Genomic DNA, 23,473 nt, shown 5'->3' with positions numbered 1-23,473 from the left:
ATCAAAATCCAAGCAGTTTTTTTTTTTTTTTTTTCCTAAAATTGACAAGCTGATTCTAAGAACATTTAAAACTGTAGGGAAAGCTGTGGACAGTCTCCCCAAGAAAATATACATCACACATATAAAATTTTGCATAAAAACATCAGGGGTTTTATGAACCTTTGGAAACCTATCCATTAGTCTCAGGTTAAGACTGATTAAAACTGGGCCTGGTGGCTCGCCCCTGTAATCTCGGCACTTAGGCGGTCAGATCACTTGAGGTCAGGCATTCGAGATCAGCCTAGCGAACATGGTGAAACTCCGTCTCTAATAAAAATACAAAAATTAGCTGAGCATGGTGGTGCACACCTGTAATCCCAGCTACTTGGGAGGCCGAGGCAGGAGAATCACTTGAACCCTGGAGGCGGAGGTTGCAGTGAGCTGAGATCACACCACTGCACTTCAGCCTAGGTGACAAAGTGAGACTCTGTCTCAAAAACAGAAAAAAAAAAAAAATTTCCTCAGATGGCAAGTGTTAACGAAAAAATGAATAGATACTGTGTTTTATGGTTATCTGTGTAGTCACTTTTATTAGTGCTCCTTATTTCTTCTTGTAGATATTAGTTACTATATAGTGTTCTTTCATTTCATCCTAAAAGATTACACTTAGTATTTTTGTGGACGGGTCTACTAGTGAGAAATTGTCTTCTTCTTGTTGTTTTAATTTAGAAGTATCTTGGCTGGGTGTATGGCTCACACCTGTAATCCCAACACTTTGGAAGGCTGAGGCAAGTGGATACTGAGTTTAGAAGTTCGATACCAACCTGAGCAACATGCTTAAACCCTGTCTCTACTAAAAATACAAAAATTGGCTGTGTGTAAAATGGTGTGTACCTGTAATCCCAGCTACTTGGGAGGCTTAAGCAAGAGAATCACTTGAACCTGGGAGTTGGAGGTTGCAGTGAGCTGAGATTGCGCCACTGCACTCCAGCCTGGGTGATAGAGTGAGACTGTGTCTCAAAAAAAAAAAAAAAAAAAAATTAGAAATATCTTAATTGCCGGGTGCGGTGGCTCAAGCCTGTAATCCCAGCATTTTGGGAGGCCGAGGCGGGTGGATCACGAGGTCAAGAGATCGAGACCATCCTGGTCAACATGGTGAAACCCCGTCTCTACTAAAAATACAAAAAGTTAGCTGGGCATGGTGGCACGTGCCTGTAATCCCAGCTACTCAGGAGGCTGAGGCAGGAGAATTGCCTGAACCCAGGAGGCGGAGGTTGCCGTGAGCCGAGATCGCGCCATTGCACTCCAGCCTGGGTAACAAGAGCGAAACTCCGTCTAAAAAAAAAAAAGAAATATCTTAATTTTTCCTTCACTTTTGTAGGGCAGTTTTGCTGGATAGAAAATTTGTAGTTGACAGGTATTTTTTTTTTTTTTCAGCACTTTCAATATATCTTTCCTTTGCCCACTGGCCTCAGTGATTACTGAAGAGAAATCAGCCATTAATCTTGTTGAGGTTGTCTTGCATCTAATGAATCATGCTTCTCTTGTTACTTTCTTTCTTTCTTTTTTTCTTTTCTTTTCTTTCTTTCTTTTTTTTTTTTTTTTTTTGAAATGGTGTCTCCCTCTTTCACTCAGGCTGGAGTACAGTGGTGCAATCTTGGCTCACTGCAACCTCTGCCTCTGGTTTCAAGCGATTTTCCTGCCTCAGCCTCCCGAGTAGCTGGGATTACAGGTGCCCGTTACCATGCCTGGCTAATTTTTGTATTTTTAGTACAGATGGAGTTTCACCATGTTGGCCAGGCTGGTCTAGAACTCCTGACCTCGTGATCCACCCTCATTGGCCTCCCAAAGTGCTGGGATTACAGGCGTGAGCCACCGCTCCCAGCTCTGTCTTTCAATAGTTTGATGATGATATATCCAGGTGTGGATGTCTTTGAATTTATCCTTCTTGGAGTTCAGTGAATTTCTTAAACATATATATTAATGTTTTCATCAAATTGCCAACTTTCAGCAATTATTTCTTCAAATACTCTTTCTGCTCTTTTTTCTCCTCTTTCCTTTTGAGCCTCTATTGTGTGTATGTTGTTACATTTAATGTCTGTGTTAGTTTTCTAAGATGATTGTAACAAACTTTCCAAACTGTGCGTATGTTGTTACATTTAATGTCTGTGTTAGTTTTCTAAGATGATTGTAACAAAGTTTCACAAACTACAACCTTGAATGGTTTAAGATAGCAGAAATGTGTCCTTTCACTTTTCTGGAGGCTAGCAGTCTTAAATCAAGGTGTGGGCAGGGCCATGCTCTCTCTGAAGTGTCCAGTAGATAAACTTCCTTGCCTTTCTAGCTTCTTAGGCTCCGTGGCAATCCTGGACATTTCTAACTTCTAGATGCATCACTTCGATCGCCTCTCTGTCATATGGCTGTCTTCCCCTTGTTTTTATCTACATAGTCTTTTCTCTGTGGGTGTCTGTTGTTACTTTGTCCAAAGTTCTCTTTCATAGAAAATAGCAGTCATTTTGGATTAGTCTACTCTCATAACCTTCAGTCATTAGACCTTAACTTGATTACATCTGTAAAGACTCTTCCCAAAGGGTCTTTTCCAAGGTCACGTTGACAGATAGTGGAGGTTAGCACTTCAATATATCTTGGGGGGAATACAATTCAACTCATAAGAGTGTCCCACATATCACTGAGGCTATGTTCATTGTTCTTCATTATTTTTCCTCTCTGTTCCTCAGACCCTTAATTGACCTACATTTAAGTTCACTGATTCTTTCTTCTGCCAGCTCAAATCTGCAAATGAGCTACTCCAGTGAATTCTTTTTTTTTTTTTTTTTTGGAGACGGAGTTTCGCTCTTGTTACCCACGCTGGAGTGCAATGGCGCAATCTCGGCTCACCGCAACCTCCACCTCCTGGGTTCAAGCAATTCTCCTGCCTCAGCCTCCTGAGTAGCTGGGATTATAGGCACACACCACCATGCCCAGCTAATTTTTTGTATTTTTAGTAGAGACGGGGTTTCACCTTGTTGACCAGGATGGTCTCGATCTCTCGACCTCGTGATCCACCCGCCTCAGCCTCCCAAAGTGCTGGGATTACAGGCTTGAGCCACCGCGCCCGGCTAACTCCAGTGAATTCTTTATTTCAGTTCTTGAACTTTTACATATTCCAAATTACTATTTACTTCTTTTGTATAATTTTTATCTGTGTTCTCTGCTTATGACATCAGTCTTATAGTTTCCTTTAGTAATTTAGATTTGGTTTCCTTTGTGGTTGTGTGTGTGTGTGTGTGTGTGTGTGTGGTTGTTGTTTTGTTTTGTTTTGAGACAGCATCTCACTCTGTCTCCCAGGATGGAGTGCAGTGGCTTGTTTGTGGCTCATCACAGCATCGACTTCCCACTATGCTTGGGTAACTTTTTTATTTTTTGTAGAGATGGGGCCTACCTATATTGACCAGGCTGGGTCTGAACTTCCAGGCTCAAGTGAGCCTCCCACCTTAGCTTCCCAAAGTGCTGGGATTACAGGTATGAACCACCCTGCCCAGCTGTCATTTGGTTTTTCAACATATTTTAAGTAGCTGATTTAAAGTCTTTGTCTAATAAATCCAGTCTGTGGACTTTCTCTGGGACAGTTTCTGTTGACTGATTTTTGTCCTGGGTATGGGCCATAATTTCTTGCTCCTTTCCTTGCCTAATGTTTTCTTTTTGAAAACTGGTCATTTGAAATAATATAATGTGAAATATGCTGTAGAATGCTCTGCAGCTATAAAAAAGAATGAGTTCATGTCCTCTGCAGGGACATGGAGGAAGCTGGAAATCGTCATCCTCAGCAAACTAACACAGGAACAGAAAACCAGACACAACACATACTCGCTCATGAGTGGGAGTTGAACAATGAGAACACATGGACACAGGGAGGGGAACATCACACACCGGGGCCTGTTGAGGGGTGGAGACCGGGGAGGGAGAGCTTTAGGACAAATACCTAATGCATGCAGGACTTAAAACCTAGATAACAGGTCGATAGGTGCAGCAAACCACCATGGCACACATATACCTGTATAACAAACCTGCACGTTCTGCCCATGTATCCCCAGAACTTAAAATGTTAAAGAAATAATCCAGTGTGACAACTTTGGCACTTAGAACCTCCCCTTCTCTGGGGTGTTTTGTTGTTGCTGTTTGTTGTTGTTGTTATTGTTGTCATTTGTTTGTTTCACCGCTTTCCTGAGCTAATTCTGTGAAGTCTGTATTTGTTACTGTATGTAACTATGGAAGTATTTGTTCAGTTAGTGATCACCTGATGACTGGATAGAGATTTCCTTAAATGCATGCAAGCAGGAAGTCTCCCAGTCTTCGCTAAAAGGCTTTATGTGTTTGCTGGGCACACATTATTTATTTATTTAAAGACAGAGTCTCACTCTGTCACCCAGACTGGAATGTAGTGGCACAATCTCGGCTCACTGCAATTTCTGCCTCAATGGCTCAAGCCTCCTGAGTGGCTGGGACCACAGTCACCAATGCCCAGCTAATTTTTGTATTTTTGGTGGAGAGGGGGTTTCACCATGTTGCCCAGGCTGGTCTCAAACTCCTGAGCTCAAGCCATCTGCCTGCCTTGGCCTCCCAAAGTGCTGGGATTACAGGTGTGAGCCACCGCACCTGGCCTGTCAGCGTTCAGCCAGGTACTTTGCAACTCTGGCTTAGGTTTTCACTTCCTGCTCAACTAGGGGCTCAGGGCGTTGATCATCTTTATAGCACTGGTGACATTCATAGCCCTTTGCATCCAAGTGACCTTCTAGATTCTCTTAAATATATCAGAGTTTTCAAAGACCCTATGGACATCTCATCCCCAGCTTTTTATTTATTTATTTATTTATTTTTGAGATGGAGTTTTGCTGTTGTTGCCCAGGCTGGAGTGCAATGATCTCGGCTCACCACAACCTCTGCTTCCCAAGTTCAAACAATTCTCCTGCCTCAGCCTCCCGAGTAGCTGGGACGACAGGCATGCACCACCACGCCTGACTAATTTTGTATTTTTAGTAGAGATGGGATTTAGTAGAGATCCATGTTGGTCGGGCTGGTCTCGAACTTCTGACCTCATGATCTGCCCACCTCAGCTTCCCAAAGTGTTGGGATTATAGGCGTGAGCCAACACCTCAGCCCCAACTTTTCATTTTGAGCTTCTTGTTGTTGTTAGCCTACTTTTACTCAACTGCCTCAGGCATCCATGATGTTGTCTTCAGCAAATACCCTGGGAAAAAAAGCAGTTTGTCCTGAATGAGCTGTGTATGTGTGTGTGTGTGTGTGTGTGTGTGTGTGTGTGTGTGTGTGTGTGTGTTTTGAGACAGCGTCTCACTCATTGACCCAGGCTGAAGTGCAGTGGCACAATTCTTGACTCACTGCAGCCTCTGCTTCCTGGGTTCAGTAGATTCTCATGCCTCAGCCTCCTGAGTAGCTGGGACTACAGATGTGCACCACCACACCCAGCTAATTTTTGTATTTTTAGTAGAGATGGGCTTTCCTTAAGTTGGCCAGGCTGGTGTCAAACTCCTGATCTCAAGTGATCAGCCCACCTCGGCCTCCCAAAGTGCTGGGATTACAGGTGTGATCTACTGTGCCTAGCCACCTGAATGAGCTTTGAATCAGGTCCAATAAAGAAAGTTTTGTGCATGGGGTTTTCTAGGGAACCACCAGACATCAGGTAGTGACAGTTCTCTGGGAATGGGACTTTGAAGAAGCTGCTACTCTGTTTTACCTCCTCCAGGGGCTGCCAGGCTGAGTTTTTGTTTTGTTTTGTTTTGTGAGATGGAGTCTCACTCTGTCGCCCAGGCTAGAGTGCAATGGCACGATCTCAGCTCACTGCAACCTTCGCCTCCCAGGTTCAAGCAGTTCTCCTGCTTCAGCCTCCCGAGTAGCTGGAATTACAGGCATGCGCCACCACGCCCAGCTAATTTTTGTTTGTATTTTTAGTAGAGATGGTTTTTCGCCATGTTGGTCAGGCTGGTCTCGAACTCCTGACATCGTGATCCACCTGCCTCAGCCTCCGAAAGTGCTGGGATTACAGGCGTGAGCCACCATGCCCAACCCAGGCTGTGTTTTTTAAGGCTGCCGTGGAACTAGAAAGAGGGAGATTAGAATAGTGCAAATTTCAATGCCCTAAAACTCACTCTTCTTACCAAGATTCAGCTATTTTTCTTGAATGAACATCTGCCAGATTGCTATATATCTTTGGCTAAAATGCAGAGTTCTGAAAAAACTGATTCTGAAACAACTTCTCTCAATACATTGTTTTTAGATACCTTATTTTTCAACATACTCACTGAACTGTATTCTGATTGTCTACTGGCTGTTGCCAGGAAACCAAATCAATCCTCAAAGGATAAAGATTTATTGTAATGAGGAAATCCAGAGCCCTGTGAAGTGGTTTCTGCCTAAATAACCCAGCTTCATCTCCCACCACTCTCCCATTGTTCTCTGGCATTAACGGCACTAAGAATGAGCTATAATGTTTCTAAACTGCACGTTTCCCACCTTTGCATTACATTCTTTCAACTTTTATCTCTATTTTATAAATGAGGAAATTGAGCTTCAGAGGTTTTTTTTTTTTTTTTTTGAGACGGAGTTTCGCTCTTGTTACCCAGGCTGGAGTGCAATGGTGCGATCTCAGCTCACCGCAACCTCCGCCTCCTGGGTTCAAGCAATTCTCCCGCCTCAGCCTCCTGAGTAGCTGGGATTACAGGCACGTGCCACCATGCCCAGCTAATTTTTTGTATTTTTAGTAGAGACGGGGTTTCACCATGTTGACCAGGATGGTCTCGATCTCTTGACCTCGTGATCCACCCGCCTCAGCCTCCCAAAGTGCTGGGATTACAGGCTTGAGCCACTGCGCCTGGCAAGCTTCGGAGAGTTTAAGTCTCCTTCTAGAAGTTAAATAGCAAGTATAGGGAGTGCAGAGACCAGAGTGAAGGTCTGTCTGACTCTAAAGGCAAATTCAATATTCTTTGAGAGAAACTTATTTTAAAGGAACTATACCAATTTATATGTTTGAAAAGTATTGTCGTACTTTAACCTGCACCTCATATTTCTCAAACAAATTTTGGAAAATGGGCATTTAAAGTGTGACAAGAAAATTCTATCTTTAAAGGAAACTTGAGGTTTGAGTTATTTTAACAAAACTCTAATAAAGTCTAAACCTAGTTTTTTTGTATCTGGGGTTAATGTAAAATTAAATAAAAGCTTCTTTAGGTGTAGGAACAAATTTAGAATCGTTAAGTTTTAGGATCTTTAAGACATCTTAGAATCCTCTCTTCTAATTATCTTATTTTATTTTGTTTTATTTTATTTTGAGACAGAGTCTCACTCTGTTGCTGGGTGCCAGGCTGGAGTGCAGTGGCACAATCTCAGCTCACTGCAACCTATGCCTCCTGGGTTCAAGCAATTCTCCTGCCTCAGCTTCCCAAGTAGCTGGGACTACAGGCACGTGTGCCACCACGCCCAGCTAATTTTTGTATTTTTAGTAGAGACAGGGTTTCACCATGTTGGCCAGGATGGTCTCGATCTCTTGACCTTGTGGTCTGCCCACCTCTGCCTCCCAAAGTGCTGGGATTACAGGCATGAGCCACCGCACCTGGCCTATTTTTTTATTTTTGAGACAGAGTCTCACTCAGTCACCCACTCTGGAGTGCTGTGCATGATTTCAACTCACTGCAACCTCTGCTTCTCGGGTTCAAGCAATTCTTGTGCCTCAGCCTCCCTAGTAGCTGGTACTACAGGCACCTGCCACCATGCCTGGCTAATTTTTTTGTATTTTTAGTAGCGACAAGGTTTCACCGTGCTGGCCAGGCTGGTCTCGAACTCCTGACCTCAAGTGATCCACCAGCCTAGACCTGTAATCTCAAAGTGCTGGGATGACAGGCCTGAGCCACAGCACCTGGCATAATTAACTCATGTTATAGATGAGAAAACTGATGCCAGGAAAGATGATGCCTTGTCCAAATGAGTTAGTAGCAGGTGGTTGCCACTGATCTTTCTACCGCATGGTCTCCTAATACCTCCCCTGACCCTGGTGTCAACCAATAGTCACAGGTATGGGGACAGTCACCTAAAGACCAAGTTACTCAATATGTAGACTACTAATGACCACTATCAACACACTGCAAGCTTGTTTGTAGCGCAGAATCTCAGGCCCCACCCTAGGCTTAAAACTTTTAATAAAATCCCCAGGTGACTCATATAAACATTAACTTCTAGAAGCATTGAGCCTTGGCCCTTACCTTTTTCTTCCCGAGTCTTGGTCTCATTATGGTTTCACCTAGGCAAAACCAATGGTAAAACAGTTTGACTTCTGCCTCTCTATTACCTAATATCGTGGACTTGCCTGGAGCCATCAAAGCATTCCTGATTTTTTTTCTTCCTAACAGTATAAATAGCATAGGCATGGCTGGGCATGGTGGCTCACGCCTATAATCCCAGCACTTTGGGAGGCCGAGGCAGGTGGATCACAAGGTCAGGAGTTTGAGACCAGCCTGGCCAAGATGGTGAAACCCCATCTCTATTAAAAATACCAAAAAAATAAATAAAAATAGTAAGCTGGCCAAGGTGGCAGCCCCTGTAATCCCTAGCTACTTGGGAGGCCGTGGCAGGAGAATTGCTTGAACCCGGGAGGTGGAGGTTGTAGTGAGCCAATATCGTACCACTGCACTCTAGCCCGGGTGACAGAGCAGGACTCCATCTCAAACAAACAAACGAACAAACAACAACAACAACAACAACAACAACAACAAATATATATATACACACACACACGCATATATATATAGGCTACAAAGTAGGTAAGATCTGTTTCAGATAATTCTGAACAAAATGATGCATGCCGTATGGACTTGTGGAACATGACTGCTTAGGTCCTTTGCCCTGATTAGCCAGAAGTAGGGGAAAGCCTGGAGGCTTTGGAGAAAGAAATGACTTGTCCCCAACTCACCCTTCTGCGTCCTTCAGTTACCCAATGTGGCTAATCATTTAGTATGAATTAGTTTAAGGTCTTACTCCTCCCAGAAATATTTGCAAAGAAGGGAAGGGTGGAATTTCAAACGTGATTCTGGCTCAGGAAAGATTTCACTGGGTAAAGGGAGCTACCAAATCCCGTGAAAAGTGGGCTTGGGCCGCAGCTCCATTTCAGGAAACCCCAGTCTTCTGTCTGTAGCACAACGGTCTGTAAAATTTGCATTGTCTCATATGTAGTGTTGCATGATTTTGAAAACATTTTAGATAATTTATTTTGTGTAAGGTTCATAACTACTCTCTGAGGAAGGTGGCATCATCTTCATTGTACGGACCTTAAAGTTGTTTGGGGCCTTTTAGCTTCTGAACCAAAGTCTAGGCTCCTTGCAATGTGCTAATAAAATGAGTGTTTCTGATGGCTGGTTTTGGTTTTTGATTTTATTTGTACACATTTTTTTTTGTTTGTTTGTTTGTTTGTTTGTTTGTTTTTGAGACGGAGTTTCGCTCTTGTTACCCAGGCTGGAGTGCAATGGCGCGATCTCGGCTCACCGCAACCTCCGCCTCCTGGGTTCAGGCAATTCTCCTGCCTCAGCCTCCTAAGTAGCTGGGATTACAGGCACGCACCACCATGCCCAGCTAATTTTTTTTGTATTTTTAGTAGAGAGGGGGTTTCACCATGTTGACCAAGATGGTCTCGATCTCTTGACCTTATGATCCACCCGCCTCGGCCTCCCAAAGTGCTGGGATTACAGGCTTGAGCCACCGCGCCCGGCCTGTACACATTTTTTGAATAGGTAATGCTGTCCTAGATTCAGTGTCGGAGAAACAAATTCTTCATGATACTCACTCTTCGGAGGGTTTCTTTTCACGGCCCGTTCTTGTTTCACAGGTACCTTCGCTGCTTCCTGCCTGCCTGTCGTCATCGCCATCATTGTTCTTTTGGAACTCAGGACCACTTCAATCTCCAAGAGAACTGATTCTCATGTTGGAATTCTCTCTAACCAATCTGTTCAGAATACTTTGATATGAATGAATGGCCTCCCAGGGTGGGCCAGTTCAGAAAAGGCTGACCAAAGAAGTGAAGTTACCCTGGAACTCAGAACAGGGGAAGATGTTGCAGGCTTGGGACAGTGTCTTCAATTTAAAGGGTTGTGATGTGAAAGAGAGAATATGTTTTTTCTTATGGATAGAGGTAGATTTACGGTGAAGATAATCTGATTTAAGCTTTAGGGCTATGTGTGGCCTCCTTCCAAGACCCTGTACCTAATTTTGAATCTTTAAATTGGTGTTATTTCAGCTAAAGACCTCCTCTTCCACCACTGAATTATAGTATATGAGTTTCACAAAAACTGGAGATAGCCCCTTCTATGTGGAACCAGAGAGCAAACCAGGATCTAAGAGAGAACTGAAAATCTCAGATGAAGGTTTTCCTTCAATATATTAGTTCAATACAAGAAGATCTTTCCATGGGCCAAGACGATGCCACCAGGAAGTGGGCTGTGTGGTAGGCACCTTCTATAGCTACTCACAGTTAACTGTCTCAGCAACATCCCCTCTTTGAGGCTAATAGAATTTGGATTTGTTCAAAAAGCTAAAGAGAGCCCTTGATCCCCAGCTCCCAAGGGTGAATTCTGATTGGTCTAAGCCAGGCATGGTATTCTCTTTCCCTCTGGCCTTTAATTGTTCTAAATAAGGGCAGGTACTGGAGTTCTGTCCAGACACGGGGGTGCTGGTACTTTCTTCTCTGAATTAAAAGACAGGCTTCAGGTAGAGGTCTTTCCCCCCTTCCCTTTCATTCCTGAAACTCAAGAGAGCTGGAGATAAGGGCTAGAAGCATGAAAACCAAAGTCGACATGCTCAGGGGGGCAGAGCAGAAATGGTAGAGGGGTTCAGGATCCTTACAGCATTGTGGAGGAGCGGAACCAGTACTAACGGCACCTACCTCTAGATGACTTACGTGACAAAAATAAACTCCTTACATGTTCAAATAACAGTTAGTTAAAATTTCCCATTACTTCAAGCCAAATGCATTTTTTACTTGATACAGCTATATTTAAGGAGAAGGCTTTCTCTTTCTCTGGTGGAAGTCAATTTTCAGGTGAATTTATCACAAAACTATGTCGCAGAGGGTCTCTATGTCTGGGAGAGAGGATCTGGAAAGGCAATGACTTACTGGGAATACTTTCACATAAGTAAGAGTATGAACAACTTTCTATAACTTGGGTCCTTATGTTTCATCCTCTCTTTCTCAAGTCTTCGCATTTCCTTTAGCCTGTCACCATCTTTCTCAACTTATTTCTCTGACCTCAGCCACAGCCTCCTTCAATTCCACCTTTGATAGGGGATAGAAAAACAGATTGAGCAGGAAGGGTAAAAAGGACGCAGTTTCTCAAAACTGGTATGCTTTCCAGCAATCTAGGAAAATAAGATATGTTTGTAAGTATTGACAGAATGCGCTTCCATTTCTGATGTGTAATCAGATAAACCAGAACTTTTCAAATGAGTAAACATCAGGTGACCGTGGAGGGAGACCGTCGGGCTGGGCTGAGGGACGGCACTGAAGACCCTGCAGTTTACACACTGGCTAATTAGACCCTTGGGAAGAAGGAATGCTTTTCAGGGGTACAAGTTTCACTCCCATCACCCAGGCTGGAGTGCAGCACAGAGGTATCAGCTCACTGCAACCTCCACTTCTTGAATTCAAGCGATTCTCCTGCCTCAGCCTCCTGAGAAGTTGGGACTACAGGTATAGGCCACTGCACCTGGCTAATTTTTGTATTTTTAGTAGAGACGGATTTTATGGTGTTGTTCAGGCCAGTCTCCAACTCCTGAGCTCAAACTCTTGAACCTCAGGCTCCTAAAGTGCTGGGATTACAGGTGTCCAGGTGATATTTTTTTTTTTTTTTTTTTTTTTTTTTTGAGACGGAGTTTCGCACTTGTTACCCAGGCTGGAGTGCAATGGCGCGATCTCGGCTCACTGCAACCTCCGCCTCCTGGGTTCAAGCAATTCTCCTGCCTCAGCCTCCTGAGTAGCTGGGATTACAGGCACGCGCCACCATGCCCAGCTAATTTTTTTTGTATTTTTAGTAGAGACGGGGTTTCACCATGTTGACCTGGATGGTCTCGATCTCTTGACCTCGTGATCCACCCGCCTCGGCCTCCCAAAGTGCTGGGATTACAGGCTTGAGCCACCGCGCCCGGCCCACACAGGTGATATTTTTAAAAGACCCTTTTTTTTTTTTTTTTTTTTTCTTCAGTCTCACTTTGTCACCTAGGCTGGAGTGCAATGGTACAAGCTCAGCTTACTGCAGCCTCCATCTCCTGAGTTCAAACGATTCTCCTGCCTCAGCCTCCCGAGTAGCTGGGATTACAAGCACGTGCCACCACACCTAGCTAATTTTTGTATTTTTTAGAGATGGGGTTTCACCATGTTGGCCAGGCTGGTCTCGATCTACTGACCTCAAGTGATCCTCCTGCCTCGGCCTCCCAAAGTGCTGGGATTACAGACATGAGCAACTGCACTCAGTCTAAAGGACTTTATTATGAAAAATTAAAAACTGGTATATAAGATAGTAGTTGAGTATCCCCATCACCCAGCCTCAGTTTATGGCCCATTCTTGTTGGATCTATACATTTCCTTTTTTTTTTAATTGAGGTAAAGATGCAAGCTGAGCACCAACAATTCCTCCCATCCCTGAACATCCATGCTGCTCCTCTCATGAAGAATGATGAAAATAGTCTACAATTAGATTATGGTTGTGGTTGTACAACTCTGTGCAAATGCCCAAAGCCATGGAAGTGTACATGTTAAGTGGATGAATTATATCTCAATAAAGATGTTTTTAAAAGGTGGAGAAGGAAAATTTCTCTATTTTAGTAATACTTAAAGAAAAAGAAACTCCTTGAAACTGGTCTGGCTCTGTGATTTGCTTAAACCAGTAACAGGCAGCAGAAGGGACACTCTGTGACTTCTGGGCATAGCCCTTCATAGGCCTCGGAGCTTCTGTTTTCACTCTTTTTTTTGAGATGGACTCTCACTCTGTCGCCAGGCTGGAGTGCAGTGGTGGGATTTCAGCTCACTGCAACCTCCACCTCCCAGGTTCAAGTGATTCTCCTGCCTCAGCCTCTTGAGTAGCTGGGATTATAGGCATGTGCCACCATGCCCAGCTAATTTTTGTATTTTTAGTAGAGAACGGGGTTTCACCATGTTGGCCAAGATGGTCTTGATCTCTTAACCTTGTGATCTGCCTGCCTTGGCCTCCCAAAGTGCTGGGATTACAGGTGTGAGCCACTATGCCCGGCCCCCTGTTTTCACTCTTTTGCCACACCAACTACCCTGCCAGAGAGTGGATCAGGCAGAACTTAGCTGTTCTTTTCAGCCACCCAGCAGAGATGCCACACAGACCAGTGAAACACCACCTTGGCAGCTCTAACACCTGTTGAGCTGCCCAGTCAACACCACACGGGGCAGAGAGGAGCAACCAAGCCTGACTACTACGTTTTTGAGTGGTGGAGGAGTGGCCAGTGCCAAATCCCCAGAGGAGGCTCAATGAGTATTTTCTCTTCTCATTTCAGCCAGCAGAGGGTCCTCAAGGTAACACCTTCCTGCAGCTCCCCCACAGACCTCAGAGCTCTGGCCAGGGCCCACGAGGCCCTCCATCTTACCCCTTTTCTCCTTGACTGTCACCTCCTCCTCCCCTTGCTTCCTTACGTCTAGCCACTCTGGCCTACCTTGAACAGACAGGCCTGTCCCCTTTCAGGGCCTTTGCCCTTGCTGTTCCCTTTGGTTTTTCTCAGATGGCCACACGGGTCCTCCCACACCTCTTCTGGGTCTTCACTCACATGCCACCTTCTTATTGAGACCTGTCTAAAATCACAAACCCTCACTCTCTGTCCTTATTCCCGACTTTTACTTTTCTCTTTAGCATTTACCATGTCTAACAGTATTTAATTTCACTAATTTATCTTGTTTATTTTCCGTCTCTCCTGTTATAATGTAAATTCCAAGAAGGATTTTTATCTGTCTTGGTTGTCTATCTCGTGTCTAGAACACAGAACCCATAGTAGGCACTTCAATTACTTACTTGTAAAATGAAGGGACTGAATGTCACCTTGTTACAGAGTACCCTCCTGACCACACTCTGTTAAGTAGAGACGGGGGTTTCACTAGGTTGGTCAGGCTGGTCTTGAACTCCTGACCTCGTGATCCGCCCGCCTCGGCCTCCCACAGTGCTGGGATTAGCAATCTCTTACTTCTCTTTCCCAGTTGTATTTTTCTTCATTTACACTTAATCACCTTTTGACACCTGTTTGTTTACTGTCTCTCTCCCCGGTAGTGAAAGTTACTTTAACAGCAGAGATTTAAATTTATTTTAATCCCTACAAAGGAGAAAAAGGGAGGAGATCCATGGCAGGCTATGAGCAAGTATTTGCAGAAGGAATTAATTTCTTGAACGAATGCATGAATCAATCTAGCAGCCTGCTCCACCAGCCTCCTTCGTGATAGGATCCACGTGGGGTCTCTCCGCGGGCGTGCAGAGGGCCGCAGCCGGAGCCGGGTTTCCGAGCAGGCGCTGGGTTTCGGCAGTGCGGCGTTAAACCAGCGGCGGACGCCCGGCTGCGGGCGCTAGCTCCAGTCCGACCGGGCTCGGCGTCGCCGGTTTTTCCCCAGCGGCCGCGCCGGCCAGTTTCCGGGGCGGTGTCATCGCCCGTTTAAGAGCGGAGCGTCCCGCCCCGGGGGCGGAGCTGAGAAGTAGGTTTAAGGGGCGGACGGGCGGGAGGCCGGGGTCCTCCGGGGATTAGAGCTGGTGGGCTCGCCGCGGGCGCCATTTCTTGGCGTCTCCCGAGGAGCCGCCCCCTCCTCAGCCTTGCTCGGCTGTTCTCCCCGCTGGTCGCCGGGGCCGCGCCGGCCACCGCTCAGGTAAGCGCGAGGCCCGGCGGCGCCGCCGTGCAGCCCGCCGCCCTCCCAGCCAAGCGGACCCCTTCTCGCCCGCGCCTGAGGTGGCGGCCTTGTCCCCGGGGACCCTAGGGCGGCGGGCCCCTGGCTGGTCTGGCTGGCAGGGCATTGATCCCGCCGGAGGGAGGGGCGGCGGCGGCCAATGAGGCAGGGCTGCCGAGTTTCAGGCGATACCGCGCGGCGGGCGGGAGCGGAGGGCCCGGGGCGGCCGGGTTAATGTTTGCCCGGCGGACGCGCTCCCCGGGCCGCGGGCGCCCCGCACGGGTCCGCGGGGCTGCCGTCCCGCGGGAGAGAGGAACTGAGTTTGCGTCACGGTCTTGGTGGACTTCCGGAGCCAACTTGAGTCTGAGTAAAACCTGAGACCCCCGGAGTGCAGAGGCAGGTGTGCTCCCGGGACAGACGGCGTCCGAAGGGCCCGCCCCGCCCCCACCCGGGACGCCTGTCGTGCTAATGATGGGTTCTTTGATGTGTAAACGTTCCTTGTCTTTGTGGTTACTTGAATTCTGTCTCGGAGCGAGACGCCACTCTTAAAAGGTTTGGCAGTATTTTAGACGAACGATACCAGTTTTTAAAGAATTACGGGGAAAATTCTCATAACCATGTCCATTTCTAACGTAACCCGCAACTGCATTAACTCAGTTTCTCACACAACCTGTTGCTGAGCTCTGCGTAACCGTGTTGGATTATTTGTGCATACAAGGTGGTGTGTAGGTTTAGGCCAACTTTATTCGAAAACGATATGCATCACTGCTGTGGAATTAGTCACTTGCATTTTCTTCATTGGGATTACCGGGACAAATCGTACTGTTACCTTCATGGCGTTTGCTGTATATTGTTATGTTGCTTTGTCAAAAAGCATTTACCGTATTGTGGCCACCAGTCATGTAAGAATATACAGATTTCATGACTAACTTTTGGATTTTGGATCCTTTTTTTTTAACCAACTTGTTAATTTAGGATTGCTTAAATTTGCATTTTATGATTCTAAAGGAAGTTCTTCTCGTTCCCTGTTGAAAAGTTAGAAACGACAGAGTGGAAACTACTGTTTTTGGAAGCCACATACACCTACCATCCAAAAATTCCACTGTGTCGGTCTAGTGTGTCATGCGAGCTTTTTATTGAGTGTCTGACATGCGGGTTGTTCAGCTAGCTGTTGGATCAGAGCTAGCTTGTGGTGAACATGTCAAACGAAGTGTTTGTCCTTGTATGTGAGTGGGGGAAGTAGCCAGTAAAAAAATAATAATTAACAGGTATTTAGTGACAATTTCTTTGTTACAAAGAAGAGGCCAAGAGTACTGAAAGGGACATCTAATTTAGACTCAATGTCTGAGATTGCTTTTCTGAGAATAAGGCATTTAAGTCTGAAGTTAGTCCAATGAAGTGGGAGTGGGTGGAAGAGAGGTGAAGTGGAAAAAGAACATTCCAGAAAGGTGGAACAGCTCATGAAAAATAGTCCAGAATTAAAAAGACTCTTGGGCGGAGCAGAAAGAGTAGAAGAGCAGAGCAAACAGTGGGGACTAGGCTGACAGATGGGTCAGGCAGGTAGGAGGAGCTGCCTCAGGGACCAGGGCCACTACAGATTTTAGAACAGGGATCAGATTTGTGGTTGCCAAAAATCCAGTACTGCAACATGACGAGTGGAATTGGGAGACGGCAGGTGGGAAGGGACGAGTGAGTGTGGGAAAACTTTTTAAACCATCGTTTAAAAAAACCTTTTAGTGACCCTTTCGTTTGTTATTATTTTGTTTCCATTAAAAAAAATAGATGGGGTCTTGCTATGTTGCCCAGGCCAGGTCTTGAACTCATGGCCTCCAACGGTCCTCCTGCCTTAGCTTCCCAAAGCGCTGGGATTACAGATGTGAGCCACTGTACCCAGCCATATATTCTTGTTGTGATCTCTGTCATGCCCCTCTCCAGAGAGAATTTCACTGAGCAGTTTACCTGTGTGTCTGTTTAGTGTCTCTGTGTGTGTGCGCATATCCCACCTCAGTGTAGGATAAAACCCTCTTCATTGTTCTGTTATTTGAAATTTGAATTTATTTATATTTTAGCTGAAATAGGTGATTGCTTTTATATTTTTATTATGAATGCTCAGAAAAGAAATGGAACTTCTCAGAATTTTTATGATCATGAAAGGATACCTTAGTGCCTGACACCATCTTGGGATATACAAGATGTTGTACATATAATTTATCTGTTTAGAAGACCTGATGAACTTCACGAATGTTTGCCCTCTTCTGTCAAATCAGTTCCTGATAAAATAGTCCAGTAAATTTAGAAATCTCCAAACCATGGCTGTGTCTTATACATAAAAGTCTTTTAAAACTTTTTGAATTAAAGTAGCCAGCTTTTTAAATTAATTTACTTTTTAATTGGCAAATAAAAATTGTGTATATTTATCATGTAACTATGTCTTGAACTTTTTATAATAAGTAGCCAGTTTTAATGATTTTTTTTTCAAATTTACTTGACCAGGACCCCTTTTTATTTTTTATTTTGTTTACTTATTTTTTGAGACAGGGTCTTGCTCTGTTGCCTGAGCTGGAATGCAGTGGCGCAATCCCAGCTCACTGCAGCTTTGACTGCCTGGGGTCAAGTGATCCTTGATCCCAGCCCCTCAAGAAGCTGGAACCACAGGCACGCACCACCACACCTGGCTAATTTTATTTTTAGTAGTGATTAGGTCTCACTCTGTTGCCCAGGCTGGTCTTGAATTCCTGGGCTCTAGCAATCCTCCCACCTGAGGCTCCCAAAATATTGGGATTGTAGGTATGAGTCACTGCACCCAGCTCAGGAGCCCTTTTTAGTAGTATTTCTACTAATGTCCACAGGACTTGACCACATAATGCCATTTGACTGACTGCTTGTTGTGGAGAATCGCGTTTTTTTTTTTCCTGATGCCATCTTTTTCTCTCTGCTTTTATAGCGACAAAAATGCTGAGTTTCTTCCGTAGAACACTAGGGCGTCGGTCTATGCGTAAACATGCAGAGAAGGAACGACTCCGAGAAGCACAGCGCGCGGCCACACACATTCCTGCAGCTGGAGATTCTAAGTCCATCATCACATGTCGGGTGTCCCTTCTGGATGGTACTGATGTTAGTGTGGACTTGCCAGTAAGTAGGTCTTGCTGAGCTCCAAATTCTGTTTGCAATTACTGTCTTTTTTTATTTTTTATTTTTAAAGCTTTGATGGATAACTTCTGGGTGGAAATAGGTAGAGGTAATATGGGTTAGTATGGATCAGGTACATGTGTCAGATAACTGTAGACCAAAAGTACTTGGATGGATGGTATTTCTCTTTGGAATTAGTGGTGATTACCTGAAACATTTAAATGATAGGGCAGTTATTGGCAGGAGTCCCTTTTGTGTGTGTTTATGTGTGTTCTTTATGACGGCAGCACATAATGTAGTCTAGCGGATTTCTCGCAATCCTTGTTGAACAATTATTAAAACATTGAGAATCTTTGAGAAAAACAACACTTACATGTGTACTGTAAAGCTTTTAACTTTTTATGTACTTCTCTATTTTTTAAAACTCTCCTTATTTTCTTCAAAATAAGTACTTCCCCACGATTTGGTTTACTTGCAATGAAGTGAAGCGAGAAAAGGGACTTCCTTCATCCCCTCAGCTCTGACTCCCTGTCTCTCTGCTCCCAAAGTATTTTGCAGTGCAAGTTTTTCATACACTGTAGTCTTTATGTCAAGACAGGCTGTTGTCATTATATCTGTATTTTGGATAGGTGTTTTTTTTTTTTTTCCAGAAATGCATAATTCATAACTCAGTGTGAAAAGATCCAATATATTTGAAAGGGGTTAGCTTATTTATTTATTTATTTTTTTTACAGGTGTTTTTGGGTGGAGGAGGAGAAGAAAAAGGTTGGCTTTTTGGTTTTGGGCAGTTGAATTTTTTTCTGAGCTGCTTACTAATAGCAAATCTCTTTCCCATGTCTTTGTTCTGCATTCAAAAACTTACTGTAAATTATTTCATTTGATGTGAGCTTCATAGGGTGTTTCTTAATGCCTTTCCTCCCCACAAACTTTTTAATACACACTCATTTACTGAAAATTCAATTTAAAAAGTCTCTGGGCAAAGCGATAGCCTAGATGCTGCTGTAATACATGATTGAATAAGGCTTTTAATAGAAGGTCTTAATGAAGTGAAGTGAGAGTATAAGGAATTGGAGGTTTTATTTAAATGAATGTTTTGATTAACTTAATCATTTGGAATGTATTAGATATGTACATTATACATTTTTAAATGTTAGGATATGATAAAATTTAAGACTCAGCATTTCTCGAAGTGTTTTGAAGTCATCATTACTTGTATTTGTTATCTTTGTCAATAAGATGTGTATTTTTAGGGTTTTTGATTCTGGACAACTTGAAAGCATCTAACTTTTCCTGCTGTAAGGGCTTCTTGAGGGTTTGTCAGACATTCCAGCATGAGATATTTTGTGAGGATAGTTTTCATATTTATTTCTATTTTGATAAGAATCTTAAGAGTTTTGTGTACTATTCCATTAAAGTATCATTAGATATGCAGTGAAGGCCGGGCGCGGTGGCTCAGGCCGGGCGCGGTGGCTCAAGCCTGTAATCCCAGCACTTTGGGAGGCCGAGGCGGGTGGATCACGAGGTCAAGAGATCGAGACCATCCTGGTCAACATAGTGAAACCCCGTCTCTACTAAAAATACAAAAAATTAGCTGGGCATGGTGGCGCATGCCTGTAATCCCAGCTACTCAGGAGGCTGAGGCAGGAGAATTGCCTGAACCCAGGAGGCGGAGGTTGCGGTGAGCCGAGATCGCGCCATTGCACTCCAGCCTGGGTAACAAGAGCGAAACTCCATCTCAAAAAAAAAAAAAAAAAAAAAAAAAAAAAAAAAAAAAAGATAATGCAGTGAAAAGCCTGAGATTGCTGTGTAAGAGACTGGAAAGAAGTTTCTTATTACCTAATGTTTGAAGTATGAAGTCTCAGGGTTGTTGATGGATAAGCTGATACTAGGAGAGTAGAATTTGTGAAAACGCTTTTTTAAAAGGCAGTACGGCATGGAGGAGAGATATAGCACTAGATTTTAAAGTAGTAGAACAAATGACTAGTTACCGGTCTAGAATGGTTTCCTAAACTTTGCATGCTTAGCTGGGTGTATGTAATTCTAGATCAAGTCCATAAGCTAGCTGGCCTCTCAGGGAGACAATTATAGTGAAACAGCTGGAGTTTTAGATTTGACTTTTTGTGAAACAAGAACAATTGTTGGCCAGGTGCGGTGGCTTACACCGTAATCACAGCACTTTGGGAAGCTGAGGCAGGCAGATCACTTGAGGCCAGGAGTTTGAGACCAGCCTGGCCAATATGGTGAAACCCTATCTCTACTAAAAATAGAAAAATTAGCTGGGCATGGTGGCATGTGCCTATAATCCCAGCTACTCAGGAGGCTGAGGGAGGAGACTCGCTTAAACCCGGGAGGCAGAGATTGCAGTGAGCTGAGATCGTGCCACAGCACTACAACCGGGTTGACAGAGCAAGACTTCTTCTCAAAAAAAAAAAAAAAAAAAAAAAAAAAAAATGTGCAGGGGAGAACAATTGTCTTTTCAGACCTATAGGTGAAATTGTAGCTGTTAACCTAACTCTAGGTACATGCATGGATATAAAGAGATCCTTGGCCTATTTTACTAAATTGTCACTAAAGGAAAAATAGGCCAGAAGAATAATAATTTCTAAAAGAGAAAGAATGATTCCCCCTTTTCTGGTTTATTTTCTCAACCAGTCTACCATGATTCTAGAAGAAGATTTAGAATTGATTTTGGAAATTGAATGAAACACATACTCATTTTCCATTACGATAAAAGTCACTAGTGATTATAGCTAGCCATGTTCTTTAAAAAAAAATAAAAAATAAAAAACTAGAGTAAGAATGCCTTTCAGTGAATGACAAAAGTATCAGGTAGAAATTTCTATCTAATTTTTAAGTTTTCTCTTTGAAAATACTACAGTAAACTTGTTTAGGAGCTTAGTATTAGTAAATAGCATGTCACGTAAAACTCTTCTTTTAAATTAGAAAATGTTTAGTCAATTAACCAATAGATAATTTTTTTTTCCTTTTTTTTTTTTTTGAAGTTCTGGGATACCTGTGTAGAACATGCAGGTTTGTTACATAGGTATACACATGCCATGGTGGTTTGTTGCCCCCATCAACCTGTCATCTACATCAGATATTTCTTCTAATGGTATCCCTCCTCTAGGCCCCCAACTTCCAACAGGCCACAGTGTGTGATGTTCCCCTCCCTGTGTCCATATGTTCTTATTGTTCAATTCCCAGTTATGGGTGAGAACGTATGGTGTTTGGTTTTCTGTTCCTGTGTTAGATTGCTGAGAATGATGGTTTCCAGCTTCATCCATGTCCCAGCAAAGGAAATGAACTCATTCTTTTTCATGGCTGCATAGTATTCAGTGGTGTATATGTGCCGCATTTTGTTTATCCAGTTTGTCATTGATGGGCATTTGGGTGGGTTCCAATTCTTTGCTATTGTGAACAGTGCTGTAGTAAACTTACGAGTACATGTGTCTTTATAGTAGAATGATTCATAATCCTTTGGGTATATACTCAGTAATGGGATTGCTGAGTCATATGATATCTGCTTCTAGAACCTTGAGGAATCACCACACTGTCTTCCACAATGGTTGAACTAATTTGCACTCCCATTAACAGTGTAAAAGTGTTCTATTTCTCCACATCCTCTCCAGCATCTGTTGTTTTCTGACTTTTTAATGATCGCCTTTCTAACTGGCGTGGGATGGTATCTCATTGTGGTTTTGATTTGCATTTCTCTAATGATTAGTGATGATGAACTTTTTTTCATATAGTAGTTGGCCACATAAATGTCATCTTTTGAGAATTGTCTGTTCATATCCTTCACTCACTTTTTGATGGAGTTGTTTGTTTTTTTCTTGTAAATTTGTAGTTCCTTATAGATTCTGATATTAGCCCTTTGTCAGATGGATAGATTACAAAAATTTTCTCCCATTCTGTAGGTTGCCTGTTTACTCTGATGATAGTTTCTTTTGCTGTGCAGAAGCTGTTTAGCTTAATTAGATCCCATTTGTCAGTTTTGGCTTTTGTTGCCATTGCTTTTGGTGTTTTAGTCATGAAGTCTTTGCCCATGCCTATGTCCTGAATGGTATTGTCTAGGTTTTCTTCTAGAGTTTTTATGGTTTTAAGTCTTACATGTAAGTCTTTAATTCATCTCGAGTTAACTTTTGTATAAGGTGTAAGGAAGGGGTCTGGTTTCACTTTTCTGCATATGGCTAGTCAGTTTTCCCAGCACCATTTATTAAATAGGGAATCCTTTCCCCATTGCTTTTTTTTGGTCAGGTTTGTCAAACATCAGATGGTTGTAGATGAGTGGGGTTATTTCTGAGGCCTCTGTTCTGTTCCATTGGTCTGTATAACTGTTTTAGTACCAGTACCATGCTGTTTCGGTTACTGTAGCCTTTTAGTATAGTTTGAAGTCAGGTAGCATGATGCCTCCAGCTTTGTTTATTTTGCTTAGGATTGTCTTGGCTATGTGGGCTCTTTTTTGGTGCCATATGAAATTTAAAGGAGTTTTTTCTAATTTTGTGAAGAAAGTCAAGGGTAGCTTGATGGGGATAACGTTAAATCTATAAATTACTTTGGGCAGTGTGGCCATTTTCATAGTATTGATTCTTCCTATCCATGAGCATGAAATGTTTTTTCCATTTGTTTGTGTCCTCTCTTACTTCCCTGAGCAGTGGTTTGTAGTTCTCCTTGAAGAGGTCTTTCACATCCCTTGTGAGTTGTATTCCTAGATATTTTATTCTCTTTGTAGCAATTGTGAATGGGAGTTCACTCATGATTTGCCTGTTTGTCTGTTGTTGGTATATAGGAATGCTTGTGATTTTTGCACATTGATTTTGTATCCTGAGACTTTGCTGAAGTTGCTTATCAGCTTAAGGAGATTTTGGGCTGAGACAATGGGGTTTTCTAAATGTGTAATCATGTCATCTACAAAAAGAGACAATTTGACGTTCTCTCTTCTATTTGAATACCTTTATTTCTTTCTCTTGCCTGATTTCCCTGGCCAGAACTTTAATACTGTGTTGAATAGGAGTGGTGAGAGAGGGCATCCTTGTCTTGTGCGAGTTTTCAAAGGGATTGCTTCTACCTTTTGCCCATTCAGTATGATATTGGCTGTGGGTTTGTCATAAATAGCTTTTATTATTTTGAGATACATTCTATCAATACCTAGTTTATAGAGTTTTTAGCATGAAAGGATGTTAAAGTTTATCAAAGGTCTTTTCTGCATCTATTGAGATAATCATGTGGTTTTTATCATTGGTTCTGTTTATGTGATGGATTATGTTTATTGATTTGTGTATGTGAAACCAGCCTTGCATCCCAGGGATGAAGCTGACTTTATTGTGGCAGATGAGCTTTCTGCTGTGCTGCTGGATTTGATTTGCCAATATTTTATTGATGATTTTTGCATCGATGTTCATGAAGGATATTGGCCTGAAATTTTCTTTT

The 23,473-nt window shown here is 43.3% G+C and overlaps 1 protein-coding gene across 5 annotated transcripts in view; it reads left to right on the top strand.

The window, feature by feature from the left end:
* The first annotated feature begins 14,810 nt into the window (after positions 1-14,810).
* Positions 14,811-23,473, top strand: part of EPB41L5 (erythrocyte membrane protein band 4.1 like 5) — a 135,345-nt gene continuing 126,682 nt past the window's right edge. For 2 of the 5 annotated variants that reach the window (XM_039479952.2, XM_039479951.2), the window contains exons 1-2: positions 14,811-14,896; positions 17,859-18,046. In XM_039479952.2, coding sequence (XP_039335886.1) covers positions 17,867-18,046 — 180 coding nt within the window. In that variant the 5' untranslated portion in view covers positions 14,811-14,896; positions 17,859-17,866. The other 3 variants (XM_074399847.1, XM_074399848.1, XM_074399849.1) reach the window with 3 other exon arrangements.

The sequence above is a fragment of the Saimiri boliviensis genome, chromosome 5, assembly GCF_048565385.1.
Source record: "Saimiri boliviensis isolate mSaiBol1 chromosome 5, mSaiBol1.pri, whole genome shotgun sequence".
NCBI lineage: Eukaryota > Metazoa > Chordata > Mammalia > Primates > Cebidae > Saimiri > Saimiri boliviensis.
The sequence above is the reverse complement of the archived record's forward strand: the minus strand, read 5'-3'. Positions and strand labels throughout refer to the sequence as shown.